Source organism: Thermothelomyces thermophilus, chromosome 1 (genome assembly GCF_000226095.1).
Source record: "Thermothelomyces thermophilus ATCC 42464 chromosome 1, complete sequence".
In the NCBI taxonomy this organism is placed as follows: Eukaryota; Fungi; Ascomycota; class Sordariomycetes; order Sordariales; family Chaetomiaceae; genus Thermothelomyces; species Thermothelomyces thermophilus.
This window is the reverse complement of record NC_016472.1, coordinates 9,010,195-9,035,185: the sequence shown is the minus strand read 5'-3', so window position 1 is coordinate 9,035,185 and position 24,991 is coordinate 9,010,195. Positions and strand designations below refer to the sequence as shown.

General features: G+C 58.7%; 9 protein-coding genes across 9 annotated transcripts; 5 read left to right on the top strand and 4 right to left on the bottom strand.

Moving 5' to 3' along the window:
• Nucleotides 1–447: 447 nt before the first annotated feature.
• On the top strand, nucleotides 448–2,018 carry MYCTH_2299042 (uncharacterized protein). Its single transcript, XM_003660529.1, has one exon. The coding sequence runs from the start codon at nucleotides 713–715 to the stop codon at nucleotides 1,973–1,975; it is 1,263 nt and encodes a 420-aa protein (XP_003660577.1). The 5' UTR covers nucleotides 448–712; the 3' UTR covers nucleotides 1,976–2,018.
• Nucleotides 2,019–2,377: 359 nt separating this feature from the next.
• On the top strand, nucleotides 2,378–3,032 carry MYCTH_2299041 (uncharacterized protein). The gene has a single exon (XM_003660528.1). It carries the CDS (start codon nucleotides 2,518–2,520, stop codon nucleotides 2,788–2,790), a length of 273 nt encoding a protein of 90 aa, XP_003660576.1. The 5' UTR covers nucleotides 2,378–2,517; the 3' UTR covers nucleotides 2,791–3,032.
• On the bottom strand, nucleotides 3,033–4,388 carry MYCTH_2299040 (uncharacterized protein). The gene is made up of 2 exons (XM_003660527.1): nucleotides 4,164–4,388; nucleotides 3,033–3,954 (listed from the first exon to the last, which is right to left on the bottom strand). Exons 1-2 carry the CDS (start codon nucleotides 4,199–4,201, stop codon nucleotides 3,276–3,278), a joined length of 717 nt encoding a protein of 238 aa, XP_003660575.1. The 5' UTR covers nucleotides 4,202–4,388; the 3' UTR covers nucleotides 3,033–3,275.
• A 119-nt stretch (nucleotides 4,389–4,507) lies between these two features.
• MYCTH_2299039 (uncharacterized protein) lies at nucleotides 4,508–7,471 on the top strand. Its single transcript, XM_003660526.1, has 2 exons — nucleotides 4,508–4,721; nucleotides 4,880–7,471. The coding sequence occupies exons 1-2, from the start codon at nucleotides 4,632–4,634 to the stop codon at nucleotides 7,121–7,123; spliced, it is 2,334 nt and encodes a 777-aa protein (XP_003660574.1). The 5' UTR covers nucleotides 4,508–4,631; the 3' UTR covers nucleotides 7,124–7,471.
• A 151-nt stretch (nucleotides 7,472–7,622) lies between these two features.
• On the top strand, nucleotides 7,623–8,915 carry MYCTH_2299037 (uncharacterized protein). Its single transcript, XM_003660525.1, has one exon. It carries the CDS (start codon nucleotides 8,032–8,034, stop codon nucleotides 8,782–8,784), a length of 753 nt encoding a protein of 250 aa, XP_003660573.1. The 5' UTR covers nucleotides 7,623–8,031; the 3' UTR covers nucleotides 8,785–8,915.
• A 305-nt stretch (nucleotides 8,916–9,220) lies between these two features.
• On the bottom strand, nucleotides 9,221–12,414 carry MYCTH_2299035 (uncharacterized protein). Its single transcript, XM_003660524.1, has 3 exons — nucleotides 12,145–12,414; nucleotides 10,331–12,088; nucleotides 9,221–10,213 (listed from the first exon to the last, which is right to left on the bottom strand). The coding sequence occupies exons 1-3, from the start codon at nucleotides 12,257–12,259 to the stop codon at nucleotides 9,270–9,272; spliced, it is 2,817 nt and encodes a 938-aa protein (XP_003660572.1). The 5' UTR covers nucleotides 12,260–12,414; the 3' UTR covers nucleotides 9,221–9,269.
• A 3,374-nt stretch (nucleotides 12,415–15,788) lies between these two features.
• MYCTH_2299034 (uncharacterized protein) lies at nucleotides 15,789–21,307 on the bottom strand. The gene is made up of 4 exons (XM_003660523.1): nucleotides 20,690–21,307; nucleotides 19,564–20,627; nucleotides 17,921–19,495; nucleotides 15,789–17,860 (listed from the first exon to the last, which is right to left on the bottom strand). The coding sequence occupies exons 1-4, from the start codon at nucleotides 21,156–21,158 to the stop codon at nucleotides 16,154–16,156; spliced, it is 4,815 nt and encodes a 1,604-aa protein (XP_003660571.1). The 5' UTR covers nucleotides 21,159–21,307; the 3' UTR covers nucleotides 15,789–16,153.
• Nucleotides 21,308–21,309: 2 nt separating this feature from the next.
• MYCTH_2299032 (uncharacterized protein) lies at nucleotides 21,310–23,099 on the bottom strand. Its single transcript, XM_003660522.1, has 2 exons — nucleotides 22,572–23,099; nucleotides 21,310–22,481 (listed from the first exon to the last, which is right to left on the bottom strand). The coding sequence occupies exons 1-2, from the start codon at nucleotides 22,609–22,611 to the stop codon at nucleotides 21,715–21,717; spliced, it is 807 nt and encodes a 268-aa protein (XP_003660570.1). The 5' UTR covers nucleotides 22,612–23,099; the 3' UTR covers nucleotides 21,310–21,714.
• Nucleotides 23,100–23,691: 592 nt separating this feature from the next.
• On the top strand, nucleotides 23,692–24,846 carry MYCTH_40930 (uncharacterized protein; the record flags this gene model as incomplete). Its single annotated transcript, XM_003660521.1, has 2 exons — nucleotides 23,692–24,423; nucleotides 24,511–24,846. The coding sequence occupies 2 exons, from the start codon at nucleotides 23,692–23,694 to the stop codon at nucleotides 24,844–24,846; spliced, it is 1,068 nt and encodes a 355-aa protein (XP_003660569.1).
• Nucleotides 24,847–24,991: the final 145 nt, after the last annotated feature.

Sequence of the window (24,991 nt, the reverse complement as noted above, 5' to 3'; positions counted from 1 at the left end):
GGTGTGGTATCTGTCAAACGCTCACTAGGAAGGAAAAAAAAAAAAAAGAAACGAAAAGGGTACTAAATCAAATGAGAAAAAAAAAAGGAAAATCGAATAGAAGAAGATCTTGCGTTCTAGGAAAACCTTGGGGGATGACGAAAGGGTGGCAGACGTTTGATCGGAGGACGAACCAAAGGATATCTCGACATAAGGCACTCTGGTAGCAATTGTGATCCATGAACTGAAGTGTGAGTGGCAATTGAGGCTACACTCCGGATTCGAGCGTACACTGTATCCGTAGGAAGGTATGGTTCCGGGAGCCACTGAGCAGACCGGCCCCACTGAAGCTCCCCCTGTCATCCTTAAACGGTCTGGCCCACAGCATGCAGATCAGGGGCCGACGTCAGTGGTCTTGGGAGCGGCCGCCTTACCTGGGTAGGTACTCCGTTCGCTGGGCTTCCTCGTGCTAGGTATCCACATTCCTAACTTCAGCAAAAGCGCAACAGAAGACACAGGAGATCTCCAATCCTAACTTCAACACGCAACCTCGTTAAGTCGACGTCAACTCACGACCGCCTGCCAGACAAGAATGTCCTCGCCGTGATCACACCGTGTCCTCCTCCTCCCGACAAGCAGCCGCGGGCAACAAAAGAAAGAAAAGGCAAAAGAAGAGACAAAGGAAAGAAGAGAGAGAAAAAAAAAAAAAAAGGAAAAAAAGGAAAGGACGGAGATGCCGATTCCTTTCCTCGCCTCCCTATACTTCAATGGCTACCCGCCCTGGATGCCGGAGCCGTACCGGCTGCTCAAGTACGCGACGGCCTTCTCGGCGGTGACGCTGACGAAATGGTACAGCTCGGGGCGGCACAACCCGGCGGAGCGCAACATGCACGGGCGGGTGGTGCTGATCACGGGCGGGACGTCGGGCATCGGCGCGGTGGCGGCGTACGAGCTGGCGCGGCGCGGGGCCCAGGTGGTGCTGCTGACGCGCACGCCGCCGAGCGACTCGTACGTGGTCGAGTACGTCGAGGACCTGCGGGCGCGCACCGGCAACCACATGGTGTACGCCGAGCAGGTCGACCTGGCCGACCTGCACAGCGTGCGCCGGTTCGCCACGCGCTGGATCGACAACGCGCCGCCCCGCCGGCTCGACATGATCGTGCTGTGCGCCGCCACCATGGTGCCGCCCGGCGGCCGGCGCGTCGAGACGGCCGAGGGCGTCGAGGTGACGTGGATGGTCAACTTCCTGGCCAACTTCCACCTGCTCGGCATCCTCAGCCCGGCCATCCGCGCCCAGCCCTTCGACCGCGACGTGCGCATCGTGGTGGCCACCTGCTCGAGCTACATCTCGTCGCCCAGGCTGGACGACCCGCTCAAGGGCGCCGACTGGACCCCGCAGAAGGCGTACGCGCAGAGCAAGCTCGCCCTGATGGTGTTTGCCAAGGCCTACCAGAAGCACCTGGACGCCTACAAGCGGCCGGACGAGCTGCCCATGAACGCGAAGGTCGTCCTCGTCGACCCGGGGTACGCCCGCACGCCGGGCACCAGGAGGTGGCTGACGAGAGGCTCGCTCTGGGGGCTGCTGGTCTACCTGATCTTCTACTTCTTTTCCTGGCTGTTGCTCAAGAGCCCTTACATGGCCTCCCAGTCGCTTCTCTACGCCATGATGGACGGCAGCGTGGTGAGGCGGCCCGGCGGCCGGCTGATCAAGGAGTGCATGGATGTGGACTGTGCCCGCAAGGACGTGGACGATGAGGAGGTGGCCAAGAAGCTCTGGGAGTCGAGCGACCAGCTCATCGAGCGGGTGGAGAAGCAGCAGGCCCTCAAGAGGGCCAAGGAGAAGAGGGAAGAGAAGAGGAGGGAGGAGGAAGCCAAGCGGGCGGCTCAGGTCGAGGAGATCGACTCGCTGATCGGGGCCATCAAGAAGGGCAAGGCCAAGGAGAACCAGAAGAAGGGTGCAAAGAAGGGAAAGGCTGCAGGAAATAATGCCAAGTGACTGGCCATTGGAGCCTGGCGGGTTTGATCTTGTTTGTTCTTTTTTTTTTTCTTTTTCACTTTTTCAATCTGTCTTATGGTCTCCCCTTATTTAATGATGGATGCCCACCACTCGGTTCTCGGCGAGAGCAACCACCGGGGAATAAACGGCCGAGGACCCACAGCACACCCGCAGCCAGTACTAGTATTTCCGGGAACCGGGGAAAGAGGGGCCACATCGGCAACTTGATGATGGGGGGTTGCACGTGAAGACGGGCACGTCATTAACGCGACGGCCTCGTTTATGAAGTCTTTCAACAACCACGCAACAAAGTCTCATAGACACCACTTCAACAATCTCGAATTGTTCCCAAGACGGAAGAGGCAGAAGAACAACTCGGCGCTCTCTCTCAATCAAGCCGATTGGTAGCGAGATTGATAATCTGATCTGCATCGACAAATCAATCCCGACAAGGTCGAACAAGCTCTCTCAGACCTCGGCACGCTCACCGCGAGCGCGAGTGCCTGCAGTTCGGGGGGTCTCGGTTTTACCTCAATCCAGCCATGGCAGCGGCAATTCAACCACCGCCAGCAGCACCCACACCACTGGCTGTGCCGGCGCAAGACTTGATCGTCCCCTGCCAGAAACTCTGGGGCGGGCAAGGCCGGCCTTCCCACCACGACTCCTCATACTGCCACCCGGTCTTCTTCACAGACAAGCTCCGCCGGCCGTCGTTCTCCATCCCACCAGGCCCGCAGTCTAGCCCGGTCGCGCACGGCTATGTCTACCAGGATGCGCCGCGCGGCAGTGACAAGCCGGCTGGCCCGCGGTTGTGAGGGGACTGGCAGGCTTGGTGCGGTGTGTTTGAGTCTTGTTATATGGAGGAATCAAAGGAGCGTTTGTCAGCTGGCAGGTCGACGGTTGTATAGTACATGACGTAGTTAACCAACCGGAGGATACCAACTTCATATATAGGGTCAGCAGTTTGTTGTTGTAATAGGTTTTGAAGCCACGAAATAGTTTAGATTAGTTATATAGGCAGGCTAAGCAAGGCGCAAATGTAGGCATGTAGGCATGTAGGCAGGTAGGCAGGCAGGGAGGTAATCTTGAAATCGAAAGTCATTACTCCTCAGCATTCATTCAAACACAAACCGGAAACGCGCCTCTGACCCGTGTAGTGTGCCTGTGCGAACTCAAACTAGGCATCCAAGAACCCCCACCCCCCCTTAGAAACGCCATCAGACCGATACCGATTGAAGAAGGCCAACCTGTCTTGAAAAAAAACCTCTTCCCCACCACCCCTTTGGTTTTCTCCCCCCCGTTAACTCCTCACCGACACGACAATTGTCACGAGGATCAGGATCAGGACGAAGCCCAGCAGGCCCATCAGCTTGACGTTCTTCCACCACATCTTCCTCTTGAGGCCGCGGCTCCTGACGCGGAACTCGCTGGCGCCCTGGCCGAGCCGGTCCGTCTTGTCGACGAGCAGGTCGATGCGCTCGCCGCGCTCGAGGAGGCCCTCGATGTTGCGGGTCATGACGCCGCGGACGTCGTCGATCTCGCGGCGGACGTTGCCGATGGCGTCGTCGGCGGCGGCGGCGCCGGCGCCGAGGCGGACCATGAGCGCGCGCATGTCGGCGGCGAAGCCGGCGCAGCCGTAGTTGGGCAGGTCCGCGAAGTCGGTCGTCTCGGGCGGGTGCGCGGCCAGGAACCGGGCGCGCAGCTCGGCCAGGAAGGCGAACGAGAGCCGCCGGCTGCCCGCCGCCGCGGCGTCCGACACCACCAGGTACGTCAGCCCGCCCGCCGTCGGCCGCGCCGGCGGGTACTCGGAGGGGGAGGCGGCGATGTAGTGGATGTGGTGCGCCCCGTGCGTGTACGTCAGCTTCTGCGGGCTCGCGTGGTCGATCTTGGGCAGGATCAGCGAGGCGAGTGACGACGTCTGCGAGCTGGCCGACGTCGTGCACTCGGCCAGGATGGTTGTGTTGTGCGCGATGCAGGCACTGCGTGCGGGGGGGAGGATCGACCGATGTGGTTGTTTTTTTTTTCGATGGTTAGCAAAAAAAAGATTGAACTCTACCGACAAGCAATACTCTCTCTCTCGTACGCTATGTCTAATGCATGCACACGCAAGATTGACACTTGGGAAACGGATGATGGTGATGATGATGATGAGGAGGAGGAGGAGGAGGAGGGAAAGCGGTGGACGTACTAGAGCAGCGGCGTCGCTGGCGTGGAAGAGGACGCCATTGTTTCTGTAGGGTCACCTCACTGTTTTACTGCGGCGGGTCAGATACCCGGAGAATGAGAACCATATGAGGCCGTTGTTAGTGTAGTGGTGTATTTGGGTGGTTTTGGCCGCTAAGGACTGCGTAACCTTATTCCTTCTCTCTGGCTGGCGGCGCTGCATGATGACGGAGCCAGAAAACGAGGCAGCTTGCAACTTGGGTGTGGGGCCTGAAGAACCCATGCCGAGAGCCCAGCCTTAGGTGTGGTCTGCTTCTTGGCAGCAGTGGGCATTCAACGAACGATAAGATAAATGATAAAAAAAGATTGATCGAATTGACCGCGCCTTTCGCGACAAGGATGCAGGCAATCCCACACTCGATCTCATCCGCCGAACACCGACACCGATTGCACACCATACCAGCATGGTCTCAGCCGACCCCTCGACGCGGTCATGAAATCATTTCTCGGGACCGCCTGGAAACCCCCAAGACCACCAGTCCGCGTCATTTGGCGATGGCGCTCTAAGTCGTCTGGCCTTCCCGTTCGTGAATCCTCTCCCGTCCCCCCTTCCCATTTCCTCTCTCGTCTGTCTTTGGTTATTATTTTTCTGTTTCGTTTTCTCTTATCTCTCGACTCTCGACTCTTTGTGCCTGCCTTGCGTCTTGCAAAGCTCCTGACTTTGGCTTGTCTCCTCTCCAGAACCCCAAATTCCTAAAGAACAGGGACCCAAACCAATATGGCGATGTCGACGCCAAGTTCCTGCGGACCGGCCTGCAAAATGAGCAGTCGTCGACGCTGCGGCGGCCGGCCTTCATGATCCGCCGCAACTACCAGCTCTTCCACAACCTCGTCGAGTCGCGCTTCTCCAAGGTCATCGAGTCGATGGGCGCCTGGGCCGACAACAAAGAGGAGTGGCGCTCCTTCGGCATCAACAACCAGTCCCAGCTGGACCGCGAGGTCGGCCTGTTCAAGATGGTGCTGGACCGGGCCTTCGAGCTGGCCACCAACGGCAGCAAGACGAGCCGGCAGGACAACCCGCTCTTCTGGAACCTGCGCAACGCCTTCATCCGCTTCGACGCCGCCGGCCTGGCCCGCGAGCTCAAGTACGCCTTCCAGACCTTCCTGATGCGCTCCCGCTTCCCCAAGGCCGTCAACGAGCTGCACATGGCCCTCGCCGACCTCCGCTTCCCCTACGAGTGGTACCCGGCCACCCGGATGATGCAGCGCACCATCCACCTCCACGTCGGCCCCACCAACTCGGGCAAGACGTACAACGCCCTCAAGGCCCTCGAGAACGCGCGCACCGGCATCTACGCGGGGCCCCTCCGCCTGCTGGCCCACGAGACCTGGAGCCGCTTCCAGGCCAAGAACAAGCCGTGCGCCCTCGTCACCGGCGAGGAGGTGAGGATACCGGCCGACACCGACACCTGGTTCCACAGCTGCACCGTCGAGATGACGCCGCTCAACGCAAGGGTCGACGTCGCCGTCATCGACGAGATCCAGATGATCGCCAACGACGAGCGCGGCTGGGCCTGGACCCAGGCCTTCCTCGGCGTCCAGGCCAAGGAGGTCCACCTCTGCGGGGAGGAGCGGGTCGTGCCGCTCATCCAGGACCTGTGCGCCCGCATCGGCGAGAAGTGCATCGTCCACCGCTACGAACGGCTGAACCCGCTCCAGGTCATGGACAAGAGCATGAAGGGCAGGTTCGGCAACCTCCAGAAGGGCGACGCCATCGTGGCCTTCTCCAAGGTCAGCATCCACCAGCTCAAGGCGGGCATCGAGAAGGAGACGGGCCGCAGGTGCGCCGTCGTCTACGGCAGCCTGCCGCCCGAGACGCGCGCCAGCCAGGCGGCGCTCTTCAACGACCCCAACAACGACTACGACTTCCTCGTCGCCAGCGACGCCATCGGCATGGGCCTGAACCTCGAGGTCAAGCGGGTCATCTTCGAGTCCAGCTTCAAGTTCGACGGCACCGCCTTCCGGCCCCTCACCATCCCCGAGATCAAGCAGATCGGCGGCCGCGCCGGGCGCTACCGCACCGCCGCCCAGGAGATGACGGGCGACACGTCCAAGCCGGCCCCGGGCCTCGTCTCGGCCCTGGACGACGAGGACCTCCAGATGATCAACGACGCGTTCCAGACCGAGGCGCCGCCCATCCCGACCGCCGGCATCTTCCCTCCCCCGTCCGTCATCGAGCGCTTCCACTCCTACTTCCCGCCCCGGACGCCCATCAGCTTCGTCCTGGCCCGCCTGCGCGAGATGAGCCGGCTGTCCCCGCGCTTCCACATGTGCGACTTCAGCGTCGTGCTGCAGATCGCCGACATCATCCAGCCCTACGACCTGAGCGTGTCGGACCGCTGCGTCTTCCTGCACGTGCCCGTCAACCTGCGCGACCCCAGGCAGGTCAGCGCGCTGCAGGCCTTTGCCAAGTGCGTCGCCGAGCTCGGCAGCGGCCGCCTGCTCGACTTCGACGTCATCGACCTCGAGGTCCTCGACGAGGTCCGCCCCAGCCTGCCCTCGGAGCAGGTCACGTACCTGCACCGCCTCGAGTCGCTCCACCAGACCATCACCATGTACCTGTGGCTGAGCTACCGCTACCAGGGCGTCTTCCAGAGCCAGGGGCTCGCCTTCAAGGTCAAGGAGATGGTCGAGGAGAAGATTGCCGACCACCTCGAGAAGCTGAGCTTCGTCGAGGACCTGCAGCGCACCAAGAGACAGCGCATGCGCAAGATGGCCAAGAAGATCGAGAAGAAGGAGAGGACCCTGCTGGGCCCGGACGAGGATCAGCTCATCGGGCCGCACGATGAGGGGCTGGGCGAGTGGGTCGAGGGTGGGCAGGAGCCCATGTTCGAGGGGGAGGTGGATGAGGCCGGGCCCGTGGCCGGGGCCGTGGCAGTGCCCGAAGAAGGAGGCAAGAAAGGTGAGGTGTCCGCGCGGGCCTGAGGGTGGAAGGAGGGGGGGGGTTCGTGTCTGTATAATATGATAAGTCGGCGGATAGATTTTGTACGTATACTTTTTGTTGTAGGATACGGCTTTTGCATAAGCGTCAGGAATGGTTTACACGGATCTCGGTACAAGAGTACAAATAAAACGAAAGAGGGAGTCAACCGCTATGCTCGGGTGATCTGCGATAACTTTCTTAGCTCTGAAAACAGCGTTTGCTCTCTTCAGGGACACGTTCCCGACTGCTATGCCCCTATCCGCTCCTTCATTGCCCGGCCTTCTTCTGCTGAGGACCTCTACCACAAGCGGGTTCCGCTCCTCTTTGCAAAGTTCCTTTTTGTCGGGGGATTACAGACACCGACTTTGATAGTTGTTGGGGCTTGGAGAGGTATGATGTCAGCTGCTCCTATCCTATCAGCTTATCTATCGTCTTCGGTTTCGCAGGAGCTCCGACCCCACTACCCCGCGACCGCGTTGGTTCCAGCTTCCCTGCAGCTCATGCACATGCACCGCAGTACAGTAGTAATTACTACTACTCTACGTATATAAGGTAGGTACGAATTGCCTACTCTGGGAGGGACCTAGGTAAAGCAGGTCGACACATGCGTTACGCAATAAGGTAGCATCTCCCCCTCCTACCCTAGCTCCTCCCATCACCAAATCGTTTTGCAAGTATGTATAAGCTTAAGCTGACCTCAATCCACCAGGTCAAGTTAAAACATCCGTAACCAACTCGGCCAAGTCGATATATTATTCTGCTTCCCCGTCCAAGTTCGCTCGACCCTCGTTCCGTCGGGCACAACCTCCCAAAAGTGCAACACTAAAAACACTTGAAAAAAAAAGGGACAACCGCCCAGGACAAAACAAGAAGAACAGAAAGAGAAAAAGCAGGAAGGAAAGAAAAAAAAATGTCAACCACAACCGACCCGTCCTCCCAGGCGCCGGCCTTCGTGCCGCTCGAGGCCAACCCGGAGCTCATGACGAACCTGCTGCACACGCTGGGGCTGTCGCGGTCGCTGGCGGTGCACGACGTGTACTCGCTGACGGAGCCGTCGCTGCTGGCCTTCATCCCGCGGCCGGCGCACGCGCTGCTGCTCGTGTTCCCCGTCTCGGCCGCGTACGAGTCGCACCGGCTGGCCGAGGACGCGACGGTGGCCCCCGGCGGCGGCGGGTACGACGGGCGCGGCGAGGACGAGCCGGTGGTCTGGTTCCGGCAGACGATCCGCAACGCGTGCGGGCTCATCGGCCTGCTGCACGCGGCCGCCAACGGCGAGGCGCGCCGGGCCGTCGAGCCCGGCACGCCGCTCGACCGCCTCCTCGCCGCCGCCGTCCCGCTCGGGCCGGACGAGCGCGCGCGCCTGCTCGAGCGCGACCCCGCCCTCGCGGCCGCCCACCAGAGCGCCGCCGAGCAGGGCGACACCACCGCCCCCGCCGCCACCGACGACGTCGACCTGCACTACGTCTGCTTCGTCAAGGGCCGCGACGGCGCCCTCTGGGAGCTCGACGGCCGGCGCAAGGGCCCCCTGAGGAGGGGCGACCTCGACAGCTCCGAGGACGTGCTCAGCGAGAAGGCCCTTGCCCTCGGCCCGCTCAAGTTCCTCGAGAGGGAGGCCGCCGACCTGAGGTTTAGCTGCGTCGCGCTGGCGAGGAGCTTGGATTAAGTTTGGGGAGTGGAAACCGGTTCTGCGCATCATCGTGAGGTTTGGTTAGGCGAGATTAGTATGCCGGGCTCGCCATGCCCGAGGTGCTGAGTGCAGCCTCTGGGCATTAACCAAGTAAAGAGACAGATTTGCGAATTCAATCCGAGCGTATGGATTGCGCATCGCCAGGTTATGAATCAAGTGTCTCAATCATCACCATCACCTAGATCAGCGCCTTGTCCATACATACATGTGCCATATATGCTACCTCACGGCAGCCATACACCAGGGTATCAATCGCACCATGCGTTTGGAGCCGTTCCATGACCGACTCTTTTGCCCACGCCGGACCCCAAGCCAGATAACCCGTCATATTCCCATACCCATCTCTCCTGTCCATGCCTCATGATATGACCGTGGCCCTGTGGTCCACTCATGCCCATCCCAAGCCCAAGTGGTTACACACAAAGAAAATACCAAAGAGCGTCGCCAGCCATTTCGTCCTCTTACTCTTCCCCTTCAACCTCCAAAACGGGCACCGACAGTCTCTTCCCCGACCCCTGGCTCGTGGGCCCCTTGCGCCGCAACATGGCCGCCGAAGGCTGCCCGGACAGCATTCTCGCCCTCCTGGCTTGCTTCCTTAGCCTTACGGCGTTTGTTATCTTAATCTGGGTCTCCAATCCCTCGTCATGTTGTTGTTGTTGTTGTTCAGGTTGGTTTTCCCCCCCTTGGTGATGATTTCGGGTCCTGGATTCCTTCTCGCAACCTTCCAATCGTTGCCTCCTTGTCTGCTTTGCTCTTTGCAGTTGCCGCCGCGACAGTTCTTCATCCTCGTCAATGTAATCCGCATCATAACCGTCGTCGTGGTCGTCTGCGGCCTCCATCCCCCCTCTTTCGCGTCGCTTATCACCATACCCGCCATTACCACCACCCCTATACTCAGACGCAGAGCCGTCATAAGTCCCAACATGACCGAGAGCGGACAACCTCCTGATTTCTCGCCTTCTGCCTCCCTCAACCCGTTTTGCGCTCCTCCTCACAGGATAATCCTCCCCCCACCCCGGCGTATCATGAACGAAACTATACGCACCATAGGGTGCGGAAACGGTCGCGCCACCGCTGCCGCTGCCCCGACACTTGTATCGGTCCCATCTTCTCCCGCCCTCACCAATACCAAACTCCTTCTGGCTCTCATGTACGTCATTCACGGGCTCCAGCGGCGACCTTGGCGCAGGCGACGAGGGAAGGGGATCCGCCAGGCCTGGCAGCTGCATCCCGCCGGGTCCAAACCCCAGATTATCCTTAAATAGCAGTTCCTCCTCGCCCTCTGCTGTCGGTTGGCGACTGGAAGTCGTTCCTGCCGTCGTCGTTGTTGATGTTGGAGCTCTCATCAAAGACTCGGCGTCAGAGGAGACGTAGTCATCTATGTTGAATGTGTCTGACGCGGTTTCTGGGGCGACGGTGTTAGAGGGAAGGTAATGGGAGAGAGGGTCGGTTGAGGCTGGCTCGGGACCCTCGTTACGCGACTGCTCGCGTTGGGAGGCGGAGATGAGATAGTCGTCCATACCGGTCGCTTCTGGCGGTCCCTTCCTGGGTGCGGGCAGGACCGTGTTGTGAACTTTGTCCTCAAGATCCGGGTTGTAATAAGGCTCGACGTCAGAATCCGAGTCGTGGGTGGCGGACTGGGGTTTTGTAGGTTTCAACGGCGGAGAGATGGTACCGATGCTGAGGTCGACCGAGGTATCGGCCGTGTGGAGGGAAGGGGGGCGGTTGAAGGTGCTGGTCACTATGCTAGCGGCGGTGCTGCTCTCGCAGGCTGTGGGTGTGCCTGATGAGGCGGACCACTTGCGTATGTTATCGGTGCGGATGGGTGGGGCATAGTCCAGAATATCGTCGTCCGGGAGGGTAATGTCGGCGGCCCGAGATTCTTCCTTGGAGGCAAGCAAGTGGGGTTTTCGCAAAGGATGCGCTCTATCATCTTCGGGGATCGTTCGCGCTCGAAATGTTGGCGAGGCGGTGGCTTTCTGGTCGTCATTGACTTCGGGACGAACAGATGTTTTTTGAACAGGGATCTCCGTGGCAATATGAGTCAAGTTCTTGGACGCCGCTTCCAGCGGAAACGATGCTGGGCTGCGTAGCGTTTCCCGACTCACCGTCGACAACGCGGAGGAGTGCAGGGTATGGAGACTGTGATACTTTTTTGAGGGGGAAGACGCCGAAAGGATCGCCGAGGAGCGACGAGGCCGAGCGGCTGACCAGAGGGCAAAGTTGCCTGTCGGCGAATCATCAGCATCGCCGTCCTCTGGCACCGGCGCCTCTGCTCTCCGCTTGGCGAGTTCGACGGAATCGCGCGGCCGCCTCGCGGTGCGGATCGTCGGTGATGGCGCCGTATCCGGAATCTGAGGTACGACTGGAGTATTCAACCTCGGAGCAGAGAAGCCAAAGTCCAAGCTCTCGTCCTCTGGAACGGGAGTACGTGGTGAGAGGAGGGCGCCGAGGTGCTCATGCTTCCGATCGAACGGCAAACTCTTCACTTTTCCCAAGGATAATGGCATGTAGGTGCTGACCGAGCGGCGGCGTGCGGAATCCTCTTTGCGCGAAGACCTCGAGTTCGAGGATGAAGTGCTTCCATAAGCGTCCCTTGACAACGAAGGCTGGCTTGCGCAAGGCGATATCCTTCGGACTCCCGCCTTATACGGGTCCAGCTTTTTGGTGCCGGTGAGATGCCCCGCGTGCTGTGATTCGGCTCTTCTCATCTGGGCGTAAAAGGCTCTCACATGCTCCGAGCTAAGATCGAAGCCATTTTGGCCCAAGTTTCTGTCGGCAACGTCTTCGCCATAGTCCCTTGCGCCGGCAGCAGTTACCCTCTCCCTGAAGTCGGCCGGCTTGATCTCGGACTGAGCGTCGAGGAGGTCCTTGAACGCACTGCTATTGTTGGTCCTGAGGGACTCGGCACGTACGCGTCCGGAATTGCGGTTGACAGGGCCTTTGACGGTGCCCATGGAGCCTCGAGAGCTTGGACGAGACGTTGGCACGCCGTCGGTCTTTGTGATGCGAAAGGAGAGTGGAGGCGGCCTTCCCCGACCAGACCCTTTCGCCCGGGACATCCCTTTTGAAAGGGAGACGCGGGAGTGACGGTCATTCTCAGCCGCACCAAGTCCTCCGGTGTCCTCTTCTCGGAGGCGGGGCACATTGGGAGTGGGAGCTGGCTGCTCGTCCTCGGCGGCGGCGGCGCCGAGAGAGAGCTCTGACTGGTTGGAACCCGCCCGCACACCCGAGGGAGAGCCCTCCATCCTTGAATCGTCGGCCACTACGGCACTTTCATCTGCACCCGTGTCAGTCGAGCCATGTCTACAGTACCGTTGCGAGGACTTTCCTCACCTTGCGGGTGGGGGGTTTGGGACGAGGCGGACTCGAGGGGCTGGGCGCTCACGACGGAGGCTCCAGCCTTTCCTCTGTTGACCGTTTTCTTGGAGATAAAGCTGAGAAGGCCCATTGCACTACCGCGGTCGACCTGCCATCAGCTGGCGGCGAGGGCAGCGCGGTGCCGTAGAACCGTGGCTGTGCTAGAATCGGTGCTCTTCTTGCCGTCTCGGTTTTGCTGGGTCGCCTATTACTGATGCGCCAATACTCTGTTGTTTAACGGGGCAGTGTGTGTCTAGTAGCTGATGCACACTGAGCTCCCAAAGGTTACTAGGCACCCTAGGTATTTGGCGATGCTGGGCGTCTAGACCTGAGAAGGGGAACGACAAGACTGAGGTGATATGTGTTGTGAGTGATGAAAAAGAACAGGAAATTTTGGGGAGATCAGACGGAGGCGGGGTCGAGAGATGAAGAAGAAGAGTTGGCAAGGATATACCAGTAAAATGGCAAAACACAAAGGATGATAGTCCGAAGCCGCCGTGTACTAGTACGCTCGATGAGGACGAGTGGGATCCATTTGACTGCGCCGAGCTGGAGCCCTGGGGTGGGACAAAGTCGAACCCCCCCTGAAAACGGGAGATGCCTCTTCCCTGTCGGGTCCCTGCCGGGTAACAACCACTCGGAACCGGCAAGATGGACGTCCCCTGGTTTACCCCGTAATTGCGTATATGTACCTTACCTACTGTATGTAAGGTATGTACAGTCCTTGTGTGGAGTGCTTCGTCGTAAGTAACTTGGTGGTCGTCATGGCTCGACGGAGCTGATCTTGGTTCTCGATTAGTGTAGAGTTCCCACAAGATGCCCCATCCATGATCCGGCAAACAAAGAAGCGGCCAGCTCGACTCGCCGGCGGGGAACGGGTGAGAGAGCAGCGCTGTTTCCTCGGATTTGACATAGATCCCTAATAACTAACGCAGGTTAGGTAGGGAAGGCACCTCTCGGGTAGGCAAGGTACCCAAGGTGGGTGCGTCAGTCGCTGCCTCGCTCGACGAGCACTTGCACGCCCCCCAGGTTCCGGTATCTCTTCTCCTCAGCTCTCTCCAATAGACCAGACCCGTTGTTTCCTCCTCTCCTCAGCTCCGTCATCACCCCATCCGCCGAGCGCATGCTACTTGCATCGGCAGGTCCGGGGCCGTCTTGGGGAGGGGAACACCTTCTAATTTGGGGAGTGGAGAGACGAAAGCATGGGAAGAGCATACAGAAACGGGCAAGCGCATACCTTGACGGCATGGCCAACAGAAAGAGCAAGAATGCATTCGTTTGACCGGGAAGATGCAGGGACGACGTGCTCCTTCGTTTGAAAGAATCGAATCCATCCGTGCGCCTGCGTGTCGGCATGCATTGAAAGGCGGGGTGGGGTTGCATTCCGAAGGTCTGTGAATGTGGTTTCGGCGATTCTCTCCTGCTTAGCGCCTCGACACAGCTTCCATGTTCTAACTGGCGGCTGCCGTGTGTAGTAGTGTACTGATAGATACGGAATAAGCGGGTTCATCACCCTGTATCCGAATGTATTCCGTATTCCAGGGATAACAGACATAACAAGTACTGATTCTCTACTCTAGTACACTACCTACAGACTAACTACCGAGACTCGGTTGTGCTGAGGCATTTCTCAAGCGCGGGCCGGAAATACACCAACACACCACACTCTCCGTTTGTCAGCATTGACAAGCCTCATCCCTGGCAAAGACCTCTGCCGTAAATTGAGGAAATGGACGCTAAAGTGGGCATTGAAGTCCACATGATTCATGCACAGTCTTTCTTGAGGTCGAATTGAATGCGGCTCGTGGGAGGGAGGTTTTGCCGATCCTCTTTTGCCTATTTTCTTCTTTTCTTTCCTTCCCTTTCTGTCTCTTCTATGCTCGCGGCTCACAGTATCAGGCCCACAGAGAAAGCATTCTTTCATCCTCAATGGCAAGGTCGAGTTTAATTTTTTTTCCTCGAATGCCAAGCTGCTGTCTCGTGGGTGGCTTTTGGAGGGGAGTGGGTCCTTCTTGGCAGGAGAGAGTGCGTCAAAGACAGGGATCAGCAGCCCCGCACCCCTAGTCGTCGATCTGGAGATCTTCTTCTAGCGATCTGGCACCTCAGTGGTTGCCAGCGAGGGTCCACTGAGGCACACCTACAAAGGCACAACCTCTTGTTATTGCTGCTGCATACATAGTATGTGTTCTCCGGCCTCATGGGCTGGGTCAGTAGCATTCTCTTAACCATGCTGAGCAACAGTAAGCCAACGGTGTGCGTATTTTGTATACCAGCGAACGGTGGACCAAATGCGCGGGCGGCGCTGTAAGAATTCGGCAACCCGCACTTTGCATTTTCGTCTGCTCGCACAAACATCCGGCACCCCGGGAAACCCACTCGATTGGCTCGACTATCTCAATCGCGATCGGGATCGGCGGATCTAATGATTGTTGGGAGCCGACGCTGGCTAGGCTCGGCTCTCTTTATTATACTCCGTGTTTGCGATTTCGTCTTCAGTGATGCTGGAGTTGCAAGCTAAACTTTGATCAGCTTGACCAGGAAGGGTAGGTTAATCGGTTTGTATAGATTCCACTAGTGCAGACTAGTGGAGTTCCTGTATGGATGTACGGACCGTACAGTACACTACATAGTCAGGCCAGGATCGGGGGTGTCCCAGCCACTATGGCTTGCCGCAGGATCACTTCCGTCACTTCATTGCCAATGTCGAGCGTTTGTCTCTCCTCATCTACGGATTACACGTGGCAATGCAGCTCTGAGGAAGGACGGCTCAGGGCGGTCAAGGGTGCTCGGAGTAAATACCACTCTGTACTCCGTAGTAGGTGAAGGTGGCTGATGGTGGGGTTGAGATAGCACCCGAGTTCCCTACCCCTTCCCTTTCTGCCTCTTTGGTGCGTGTGGTTGGGCATTGGCAAATGAATCGATCCCACGCCGCATGCTGCGTGCAGAGCCAAGACGGCAACTGCACGAGTCTCGGGTATGGCTGCTGCCTTCCGAGAGATACTACAGTAGAGTACTAGTTCTCGAAGGCAAGCCGCAGCCTTCCTTTTTTCTTTCCCCCGACGCAAGTGTTTGTCTTAAACCCTGTCCACGGAGTAGGGGCAATTGCTTCTGCGAAAGTCCACGTGGCATTCTTTCACAAAAGAATGGTTTCGACATGGCTCTACTCTCGTATGTACATACATACACTGCAGTCATCGTATTTTCTGCTTGCCTTTGCGATAACCCGCTCGACCATGCATGGCCACCACGATTCCGTTCCGTAATTGCGCTGTCGTTGCCGGGATGACCCTATGCAAGCTTCGTTTGTTTAATTTCGCCGTGCAGCACTTGAAAGGCAGGAACACTCTCAATCGTTCGTACCGGTTGCATGCATATGCAACCCGTTGGCGGTGTTCATCTCTGACGCTCACCCTTCCTGCAGCCAAAGGTGCCTCCCGCACCAACATCGGGATAGCGGACACCAATTCCGCGAGCAAGTCTATGCAGTTCACCTCGAGCACTTCTTGCTGGCTTTTATCTTTATTTTTGTTTTTATTTTATTTTATTTTTGGTATGTAGGGGGGGGGGGCATCAGTTTAGCTTGCACTCGAAACATTGTTAAACGACCAAAAAGCGGGTTGGTTAACGGCAACTTTTTCTGTTTGCTCTGCTTTATCCTGGAGTGTGTAGGCAATAACGTTGCACGGCAAATGATCATCAAGCTCGTTAGAAAGGCCTGGTTTCTTCCACGGCCTGTCTTCAGACGCCATAAGGCACCTTTGCAAAGGTACGGATGCTGCAGCGCAGAAAATCAGATCCTGTGGCAGGGTTTGGGCGCCCTTATAGCCTACCATCCTGGCCGTAGTTCCCTAATGGGAGCCGGTTCTCCGTTTTGGTTCCGATAGATCCGCATCGTCTCTTTCGAGTCCGATGGCAACGGGTAGGAGCCAGCCATCAACCCCTCCTCACTTCCCGCCCCGCCCCCCTTTCTTTCGCCTTTCTCTTACTAGACGGCCGAGCCATGATCTGGCTCTCGGTCTTCCCCTCCCACCGTCCCATCCACCCCACAAGCACACCCATGCGCCTTCTGAAACTCCTCCGGCTCCATCCCCTCTAGCACCTTGAGCGCCTGCTTCGCCGCCGCGATCTTGCCGTACCTGCTGCTCCCCGACACCGCGTGCGCGAGCGTCCTCCCGTGGACCCGGACCGCGCACACCAGCCGCGGGCTCGCCATGGCCGCAAAGTCGAGCACCCGACGACCATCATCATTGCCATCATCACCGCCATCGTCGGCCGTCGGCGCCATGGCCGGGACGGGTAGCTCCTTGACCAGCAGCCGCCACTCGCGGCAGCGCATTTTGCTCTGCAAGACGGCGGCGAGAGCGGTGACGGGGTGCTTGCGGGCGAACGCGTCATACGGCCGCATGTCCTCGAAGAAGGGACGGACGTGGTCGGCAAAGAAGCGCCGGACCTCGCCAAAGTCGTACCCGCTGTCCACGAAGACGGCCCCCACGTAGGCCTCGACCACGTCGGCGAGGCACTTGGGCGGCCTCCGCGCGCAGCGCACCCAAAAGTCGCGCGCAAATGCCTCCTCTTCGCCGCCCCTCTCCTTCTTTTCCTCCTCCTCCTCCTCCCCTTCCTCCCCCTCCTCCGTTCCCTCCTTGGCCGCCCGCAGCTCGCCCTCCACCTCGGCGACGAAACCGGCAACCTCACTCTGGACCTGCGAGCTGCAGTGGACAATGGACTTGTGGAAGCCGAGGTAGACGGCCAGGCAGGCGAGGAACTGGTTCGAAACCATGGCCATCTTGTGCTCCGTCAGCCACTGCGGGTCCGCGCCGGGGAACCGGCGGAACAGGAACTCGACGCAGGCCATGTCGAGGAGCGCGTCGCCCAGGAACTCGAGCCGCTGGTACGACGGCAGGCCCTCGTAGAAGGTCGGGTAGGCCGGGTGCTGGAACGCCGAGCGCAGCAGGCGTGGGTGCCGGAACGCGTAGCCCATCCGCTCCCGGAAGCGGGCCGCCATGTCGATTTGGGCCGGGCTGCACGGCACTGTCTGCCACTTGGCCGGCCGGTAGGCGGCGTAGTAGTCGCCGTAGGAGCTCATGGCGTGGTTCCTGTCGCGGACCATGACGGTGACGGCGCGGACGGCGAGGTCAAAGTCCGACGGCGACCGGTCCTGGGCCGTCAGGTAGGCCGCGCCGATGAGCGCCTCGCACACGTCGGCGATGGTCTTGTCCGCCAGCTGGTGCTTGCCATCGACGTCTCTCCGCTTTCCCCGCTTGAGAGTCAGGCCCTCCGGGTACCAGCTGCGCCGGTCAAAGGCCGTGGATCGTATGTATTCCTCCAGCTTAACCTCGAGCGCCTTGTTGAAGAGGTTGCGATTGCAAACCAGTAGCATGCGCTCGATGTGGTATTCAGACTCGTCCTTGTCCGGCAAAAGCGTGAAGATGGAGATGGTTGTGGCCATCTTGAGGAAGCAGTCTCCGAGGAACTCGAGCCGCTCGTAGTTGCTGCCCATGCCGCCCTGAAAGTGGATCTTCTCCGCGTCGTTCTCGTCGGTGTTGTCGCTGTCCTTGGTGAATGCCTCGAGCGCGAGATCCGGCCGTATGTTGAGACCGAGCTTCTTGCAGGCCTCCAAAGCGACGAGGTTCGAGTCGATGCGGTGCATGATCGACGGAAACGTGTAAACCATGGCCACCACGTCCACAGGTAGCTACGTAGTTTCTCAACGTTTTGCTTATTTCGCGTGTTTCTCATGCATCTGTTCACTTACCGGAGATATTCTTAGGGGTTCTAGCACGAGGAAGCACGGCTTGGGCTCCAAGTCGTCGTCTCTGATGTTGTCATCCAGAAAATTGCGGCGGATGGGCAAGAGCTCCGCCTCGACGACCGGCTGGTCCTCACGGAGAGTCATAGAACCACGCGACCTTCGCCAGGCACTGAGACTGTAGTTCAAAATGTCGCGATTCCCGCCCGGTACACGCCAGGCTCTGTGTCCCGGGGCAACGACGCCTTCCGGAACAGGGTCCGTCGGTCTCAAGTCGTGACGGCGCCGGCGCAGGAAGAACTTCCGAGAGCCATCATACGGATCGCAAACGTACTTGTCCCTGAAGAAGTCATCCAGCTCGTCGAACGTGTAGCGGATGTGCTCGTTCTCCCTGACAAAGCTGATGGTGGCCCAGTCCACGACACAACTCGGACCGTCAGCTGCTGTGAACCCGCTGGAGTGTTCCAATTTTGTTGGGGCGATGAAGTACGGGAGTTGAGCAACGGTAGCCTCGTATTCCTTGCTAAAGACGTCTTTGAAGACGGCCAAGGTAAAAGCAGCCAAGCCTTGGATCTGGCGGTCATCAAGCTCGAGAGACCCAGGAACCGGAACGCAACGAACAGCAGAGAAGCGATTGCTCCCGAAGTAGAGCGGGAACGATGGGATTTCCTGCACCGGCTGCCGTGTCAGCAGGAGGAGCGGAGACGACGGTCGGCCGAGCACGGTCGGGTCCGATAGCGTCAAGGCCAGGGCGTAGAGCTCGACGGGCTCGCCCACGGCAGACCAGATCTCGGGCTTGACGCGCATATTGTACCGCCCCTTCTTCTTGGCGCTCACGGCCAGCCGAGCATTCCGCATGGCGTGGAGCTGCTTCGTGAAGGTGGGTCGTAGATGCTGATCGAGGTAGTTGGCCTTGATCAACTTGAGGCACATCTCGTAGGCCGCCGAGCACTTGGCAACCGCCTTGCTCTCATGGACCTTCCCGGTGGCATTCCTGATGGGAGAAGAGTCCGGCAAGGTCACCTCGCACTGGAAACCTCCGGGCACAGGGAGGACGAGGTAATCGGCCGTGAGGCTGACCCCGGGTGGGTGCGGGAGCGAGGCCACGAAGGCGGCCAGGAACACTAGACTCTGCCTGTAGTTGAGCTTCGCGCCCGTCTCGGGGACCGTGTACTGTCGCTGGCCCTTCTCCTTGCGCAAGAAGTAGTCCATGTTGAAGTTGTTTCCCGTCAGCTTCCTGTCCTCCGGCATCGCCTCACAAAACTTTCGGAGAGCATCTTCGCTCTGCTGGTTCTGGGCCAGTTTTCTGCGATGCTCCAGATTTCCCGACTCAACCATGTGAATGTAGACGGAGCCCTCCTGGCGAGCTCTCCCGCGGGATTGGATGTACTGGATTAATGTGTCGTTGAGATCGAACCTTATGATTGCGTTGCAGTCCGGGATGTCGAGACCCTCCTCGGCGACCGACGTGGCAAAAATGCAGTTGAGTTCGCCCTTTTTGAACTTGTAGATGGTTCGGACCTGGTCACGATAAGTCACCTTTGCGTTGCCATAGCTCGCGTCGGGATGGCCGCCCCCAACCTGTTGAATGATTAACCTGAATGATCGTATGAGGCAGTGCCCTAAGGCAAGTCTGAGATGACCCTTACCAATAAGCCGGGCACTAGGCCTGGAATCTTCATCTCTGGCTGCTGCAGTAGGTCAGCAAGCAGCGAGACAGTGTTCCGCTGCCTGACAAAGACGATGCATCGCCGACGGTGGTTGGCGCGGTAGAATTGCTCCCGAAGGATCCTGAGCAGTAGGACGACCTTGGAGGACAGCACGCCGATCGAAGGGCGGGCGAAGGTGTGCCGCTTCACCAGATTATGGGCTTCCCGCACCTTGTCGACAGGGTGGCCGACGCCTTGGTCGTAGGTAGACTGGCTGAAAGCTTCCATTTCGGCCCTAGATTCCAGCTTGACCGCCTCTCCTTCCTCGAAAAAGAGCTGCCAATACCGGTCGGCACACCAGGGACCAAGCTCGGCAGCTGCGGTGTCTGTGAAGGCGAACGGCCTCCGGAAGACGCGGAGGTCGCCGACGAGGCTCTTCAGCGCCTGGTTGAGCTCTGTCTCCCAGTCTGGGGGCCTCTTGTCATACTCCGCGACGACCTCGTGTTTCGGCTTCGCTGAGCTGTTGTGTAAGACGGTCGGATCGGCAACGGTGGCGATCTGGCTGTGCAGGAGGCCTTCGAGCTCGGCGGCCGCAACCTTCGGGTCGGTCTGGGCATCGACAGGAGAGGCGGTCATGCCGAGAATGCGAGGCCTCTTGTTTTCGTCCTTCACATCGGTGTAAAAGTCCTTGATGATACGAGCGTAAGGGTGGTTCTTCTTGGTGTGATGCGCCTCATCGAAGACCAAGAGATTCACCTGGTCCATCCTGACGTAAGAGTGGCTGAGGCACTGATAGAGGATATCGGCGGTGCAGACGATTGCCATGTTCTCGTCGAAAGCCTTGCGCCAAAAATCCTCGGATACGTTCTCTACCATATCACCGCAGAACTTCTCGATGGGATAGTCCAAGTTGCAGGTTAGTACAGCATGCTGCTGGAATACGAGGGCTACCTTGTCGACCAGGAAAAAAGCAATGCGTTTGGGCAGGCCACTGGATCGACTCTCGAGCTCGTTCTGGATTGTCCATCGCAACAGCAAGGCGGCGATCAGCGTTTTACCAGAGCCTATGGACTGTCAATCCTGGACTGAGAGCAGTGAGGGAAAGCCCCAGTAAAAAGGACCGTACCAGTGTCCAGCACGGCGATCGTGTTTCGGGTCTTGGCCAGCTCGAAGAGCTCGAGTTGGTAGTCGCGGGGACTCGTGATGATGTGCCGATTCTCAAGCTGTCTCATCAGCGAATTCAATGTCTCGTCGTTATCGACAAAGAACTTGCCGAGGAGGTTCTTCGAGAGATCCTGCTGGTGTTCCTCAATCCACACATCGAAGGCGGCGTGGTCTGCCCTTTTTCTCTCGGACACCTTGCGCGGTGCTGGGGCATGGTTGATAGCCCATTTTTTGCTGTCAGCTTCTGCTCCGTCTTCTCTGTCGGTGTCTTCGGCGTTGGTCAAGGCCTCTTCCGCGACAGTGAGAGCGGAGGCGGACTGTTCCAGTGTGCTTTTTGTGAGCGGTTCGTCGAGGTCTATCAGGTCATCTTCAACTAATGTAAAATCAGGAACTGGTGCTCCCGATGGAACCTCTCGCATTTCCACGTCCATAGCCGTGATGTTGTAGAAGCGCGTCCAAGGGCATAAATGTCTTTCGCCAGAGGCAGTGAACGAAATGATAAAGACGGACGAATTTGGGAAGTCTGGTTGCGCCGCGTGGCAACTGTGAAAGAAACGGTTCGCGTTGTAGCGGGGCAATGGAAGGAACGGGTAGAACGAAGTAAAACGTTTAGAAGTGGTGTGTGGGAGATTTCATGGCCCGCAAAATGCAAGTTTGCGTGTCATTCAGTCCGCTGGGGGCATCTGCAGTCTCCCAGCAATGGCAATGGCCAAGGATTTTTGATAGGTCAGATCATGTAGACTACAAGGCTACCGATGGTTTCTAATGCGCAAATGTGAGAAAACCGTCAACGATGTATGTACAAAGTTTGGGACATTTCGAACTGCAACGCTAAGGAAGTGAGAGAGGGGCCAAGGGCGCAACAGGGATCGGCCAGAAATAGAAGACAACTCACAATCAACGGTCCGCATGGCTCGAGATGTTGATCTCTCGAGCCGCGACCAGCGGGTATCATTCGTTGGGTCATGCTGCCTGTTGAATTTCGGCTCAAGGACTCAGCCTCTCCAACGTCCACTTATCGTCGCCACCGTCCCGCCTGACACGGTCATACACAAAGCGGTCATGCAACCGGTTCTCTCGCCCCTGCCAGAACTCGATCCGCTCCGGCACGATCCTCAGCCCGCCCCAGAAGTCGGGCACGGGGATGTGGTCGGCACCTTCGAATCTCGCCTCGGTCTCCTTGACCCATTTATCCAACATGGCACGCCCGTCGTCTCCCTCTATGCTCGCATCCGGCTTGAGGACCGCGCTCTGCCTGCTCGACCAGGCGCCGATCCGGCTGCCTCTCACGCGAGTGTCGAAGTACGCCTGGCTCTCCACCGCGGGGATCCGCTCCGCCCTTCCCTCAACGCGCACCTGCCTCTCGAGCGGCTCCCACCAAAAGACCAGCGACGCCCACGGGTTGCCCGTGCTCGACCCGTCTGCGGTCCCGAACAAATCCCTCGCCTTTCCGCTGGTGCCGAAATTGCTGTAGATGACGAATCCTTTCGCGTCGAGTTCTTTCATGTACACTATACGCGCCGACACGCGGCCCGACGGCAGCTGCGCGGTGGACAGGGTGCACGTTTCCGGGTGCGAGACGCCCGACCCGAACTGGGATGCCTCGCGAAACCAGGCGTGAAACTGTGCGATGGGGTCCTTTGGGTCCAGGTCGCTCCGCTTCAGGCCGCCAATGTGTTCGGTCCGGAGGAACTGGCCTGCCTGGCCGGGACCAGTGGGGATCTCAAGGTGCTGGTGCGAGCCCGCGGGCGCGACTGGGCAAGGTGGTGAGCGCGATAAGTACAGTCCAAGGTTGCGAGAGCGTTGAGTGGAAATCAGGTTATCTCGAGGGGAGCTTCACCTACAGATTAGCTTGGCGCCTTCTTGTGTTGGGTAGAGCGACATTCTGCTTGCGCTCAGCGGTCGGGTTCCTCGTCGGAATACAGATCGTGAAAGCAGAGGGCGGAGCCCAGTTCTCATGGAGACTCAAAAAAAATGCAAACAGCAAATCAACAGATGAGATGAGATGACATGATGCTTGCAGCAAGGCAAAACAGGGACCTCGGAGTCAATTCGATCGGGCAGGGAGCCAATAGCGGCGAGGGCCGGCCAGGACCTGACCGCCCCGCCCCACCACGTCAGGGCCTTTCTGAGATCGACAATCGCATCGTGGGGGAAGTTTCGCGCTAGGTGCAAAGCCGCAAGTTGAAATTTCGATGTCGTACAATGTGTCGTAAAAGTTAGGTGTAACAGAGCACTAGGAATTGAACCTTTGATAGTTTATGACGTGCAAGTGGTCCAACGTTCGACCTGCCCAGCATGTCGATTGACCACTACTGCACTAACATGCATACCCCGCCATCGATCCTGCGATTAGATAAGATGACACCGCCGAGCTACGAGAGCTCTTGCCGTTTCTTTCCTCCGCGACTCTTGCTCGGAGTCTCCACGGCTCCTCAGAGCAGGTGGAACTCAGTGTCACCATGGAAACAATTTACTCGGAGTTCTCTCATTGTAAACAGGCCTTCTCCCTAATTTCTGACCCGTCTCACCATCTCGCAGTCCATCCATGCGGTCACCACTTAAGGCCGTCTGGCACTCCCCCACAGAAAATCAAATGGGAATAAAAACAGAACAGAATATACGGTCTGACTCGAAACCATCTGCTTGTTTTCCGTCAGTCATGTGATGGTACTTATTCGAACCGCAACGAAGGTGCCAGAAACTGGAATACGAAATACCTCAATAGCGCCTGGCTATCCGTTTCAACCTCTGACTTACACAACTCGGTTATCGATAAGCCGTAGCGCAGGTACGGCCGCGATCGAGAGCTATTGTGGGTCTCTGCCCCGCGATGTCCCTCGATGGCCTTGAGCATGGAACGATCCCAAACAAGCACGTAATTTCCACAGCGATACGCTCAAAAATATAGCGAGATAGTTATAAAGGAAAAAGAGAAAAAAAAAAGGGAAGAATATCGGGATCATGGACGACCAACCCCGCTCTCTCAAGGACGTCTTTGCCGACGCCGAAAGCAAACGCCTCTCCCTAGAAAACTCGCCGTTCGCTCCCAACTCGTCCGAATACGCGGACACGGTATCGTCCGCGGTGAAGCTCTACCAAGAATGTCTCGCCCTTGTCGGCGCCCTTTCCATCTTCAGCCCGAACGAGTCACTCGAGGACGTATCGACAACCGACCTCCCCTTCTTCCTCATCAACTTCCACCTTGCCGAGATCACCCAAAAGCGCCCCTCCTCGTCACCACAAGAGCGCAAGAGCATCCTCTCCGCCGCCCGCGACGCCTACGAGCGCTACCTCCACCTCGTCGACAGCTACGGCCTGCTCTCGCCCCCCTACAAGAAGCTCCTCGAGCAATACACCGAGGCCCCCACCACCTTCAGCACCGTGTCCACCTCGGACCCGGAAGCCCGGCGCAACGCCAAGATTGCAAACTTCCGAGCCGAGAAGGAGCTCCGCAACCGGCTCGAGTTCCTCCGCCGCCGGCCCGAGTACGGCACCGAGGATGACCGGCACGGCGGCGGCGACGAGGAAGCCGTCCGCCAGGTCCACCTCGCCCACATCGACTACAGCACGCACATGACCTTCCAGGCCCTCGAAAGCCTGAATCGCGAGTGGGAGATCCTCGCGCTCGCGCCGCCGCCCCGAGACCCACGAGAGGAGGAGCAACAAGATGCGCGCCGCTGGCAGGGCTCCGCCGTCGGCGGCCTGGGGGACAACAACAACAGGAATAACGGCGGCGGCGGCGGCAGGGGTAGTGACGGGTACAGCGACCGCCTCGACGAGCCGCTCCGCCCCTCCCGGGCCCTCGGCGGGCCGCTGCTTTCGAAAGACGGGAAGCCGCTGCAGCCCTTCACGCTGCTGAACAACCGGCAGGAGCTGGCCAGGGGCGTGTTCCGGCCGGGCCACAACCTGCCGACCATGACCATCGACGAGTACCTGGAGGAGGAGCGGGCGCGGGGCGGCATCATCGAGGGCGGCGGCGAGGCGAGCTGGCACCGGCCCGAGCCGGACGAGGACGACATGGAGCGGGCCGACGCCGAGACCATGAAGGCGCGCGAGTGGGACGAGTTCGTCGAGTCGAATCCCAAGGGCAGCGGGAATACCCTGAACAGGGGGTAAGCCAGGGAAACCGGGGCCGAGCAAGGGGGGGCTGGGGGGTAGTTGGTTTGGGATGTCGGGAGGAGATGAAGTGTAGTGGATTGTGGCCTCGAATCTAACTATCATTGCCATGCCCAAATGTGCAAAAAGAACTGGGCCCCGGGTT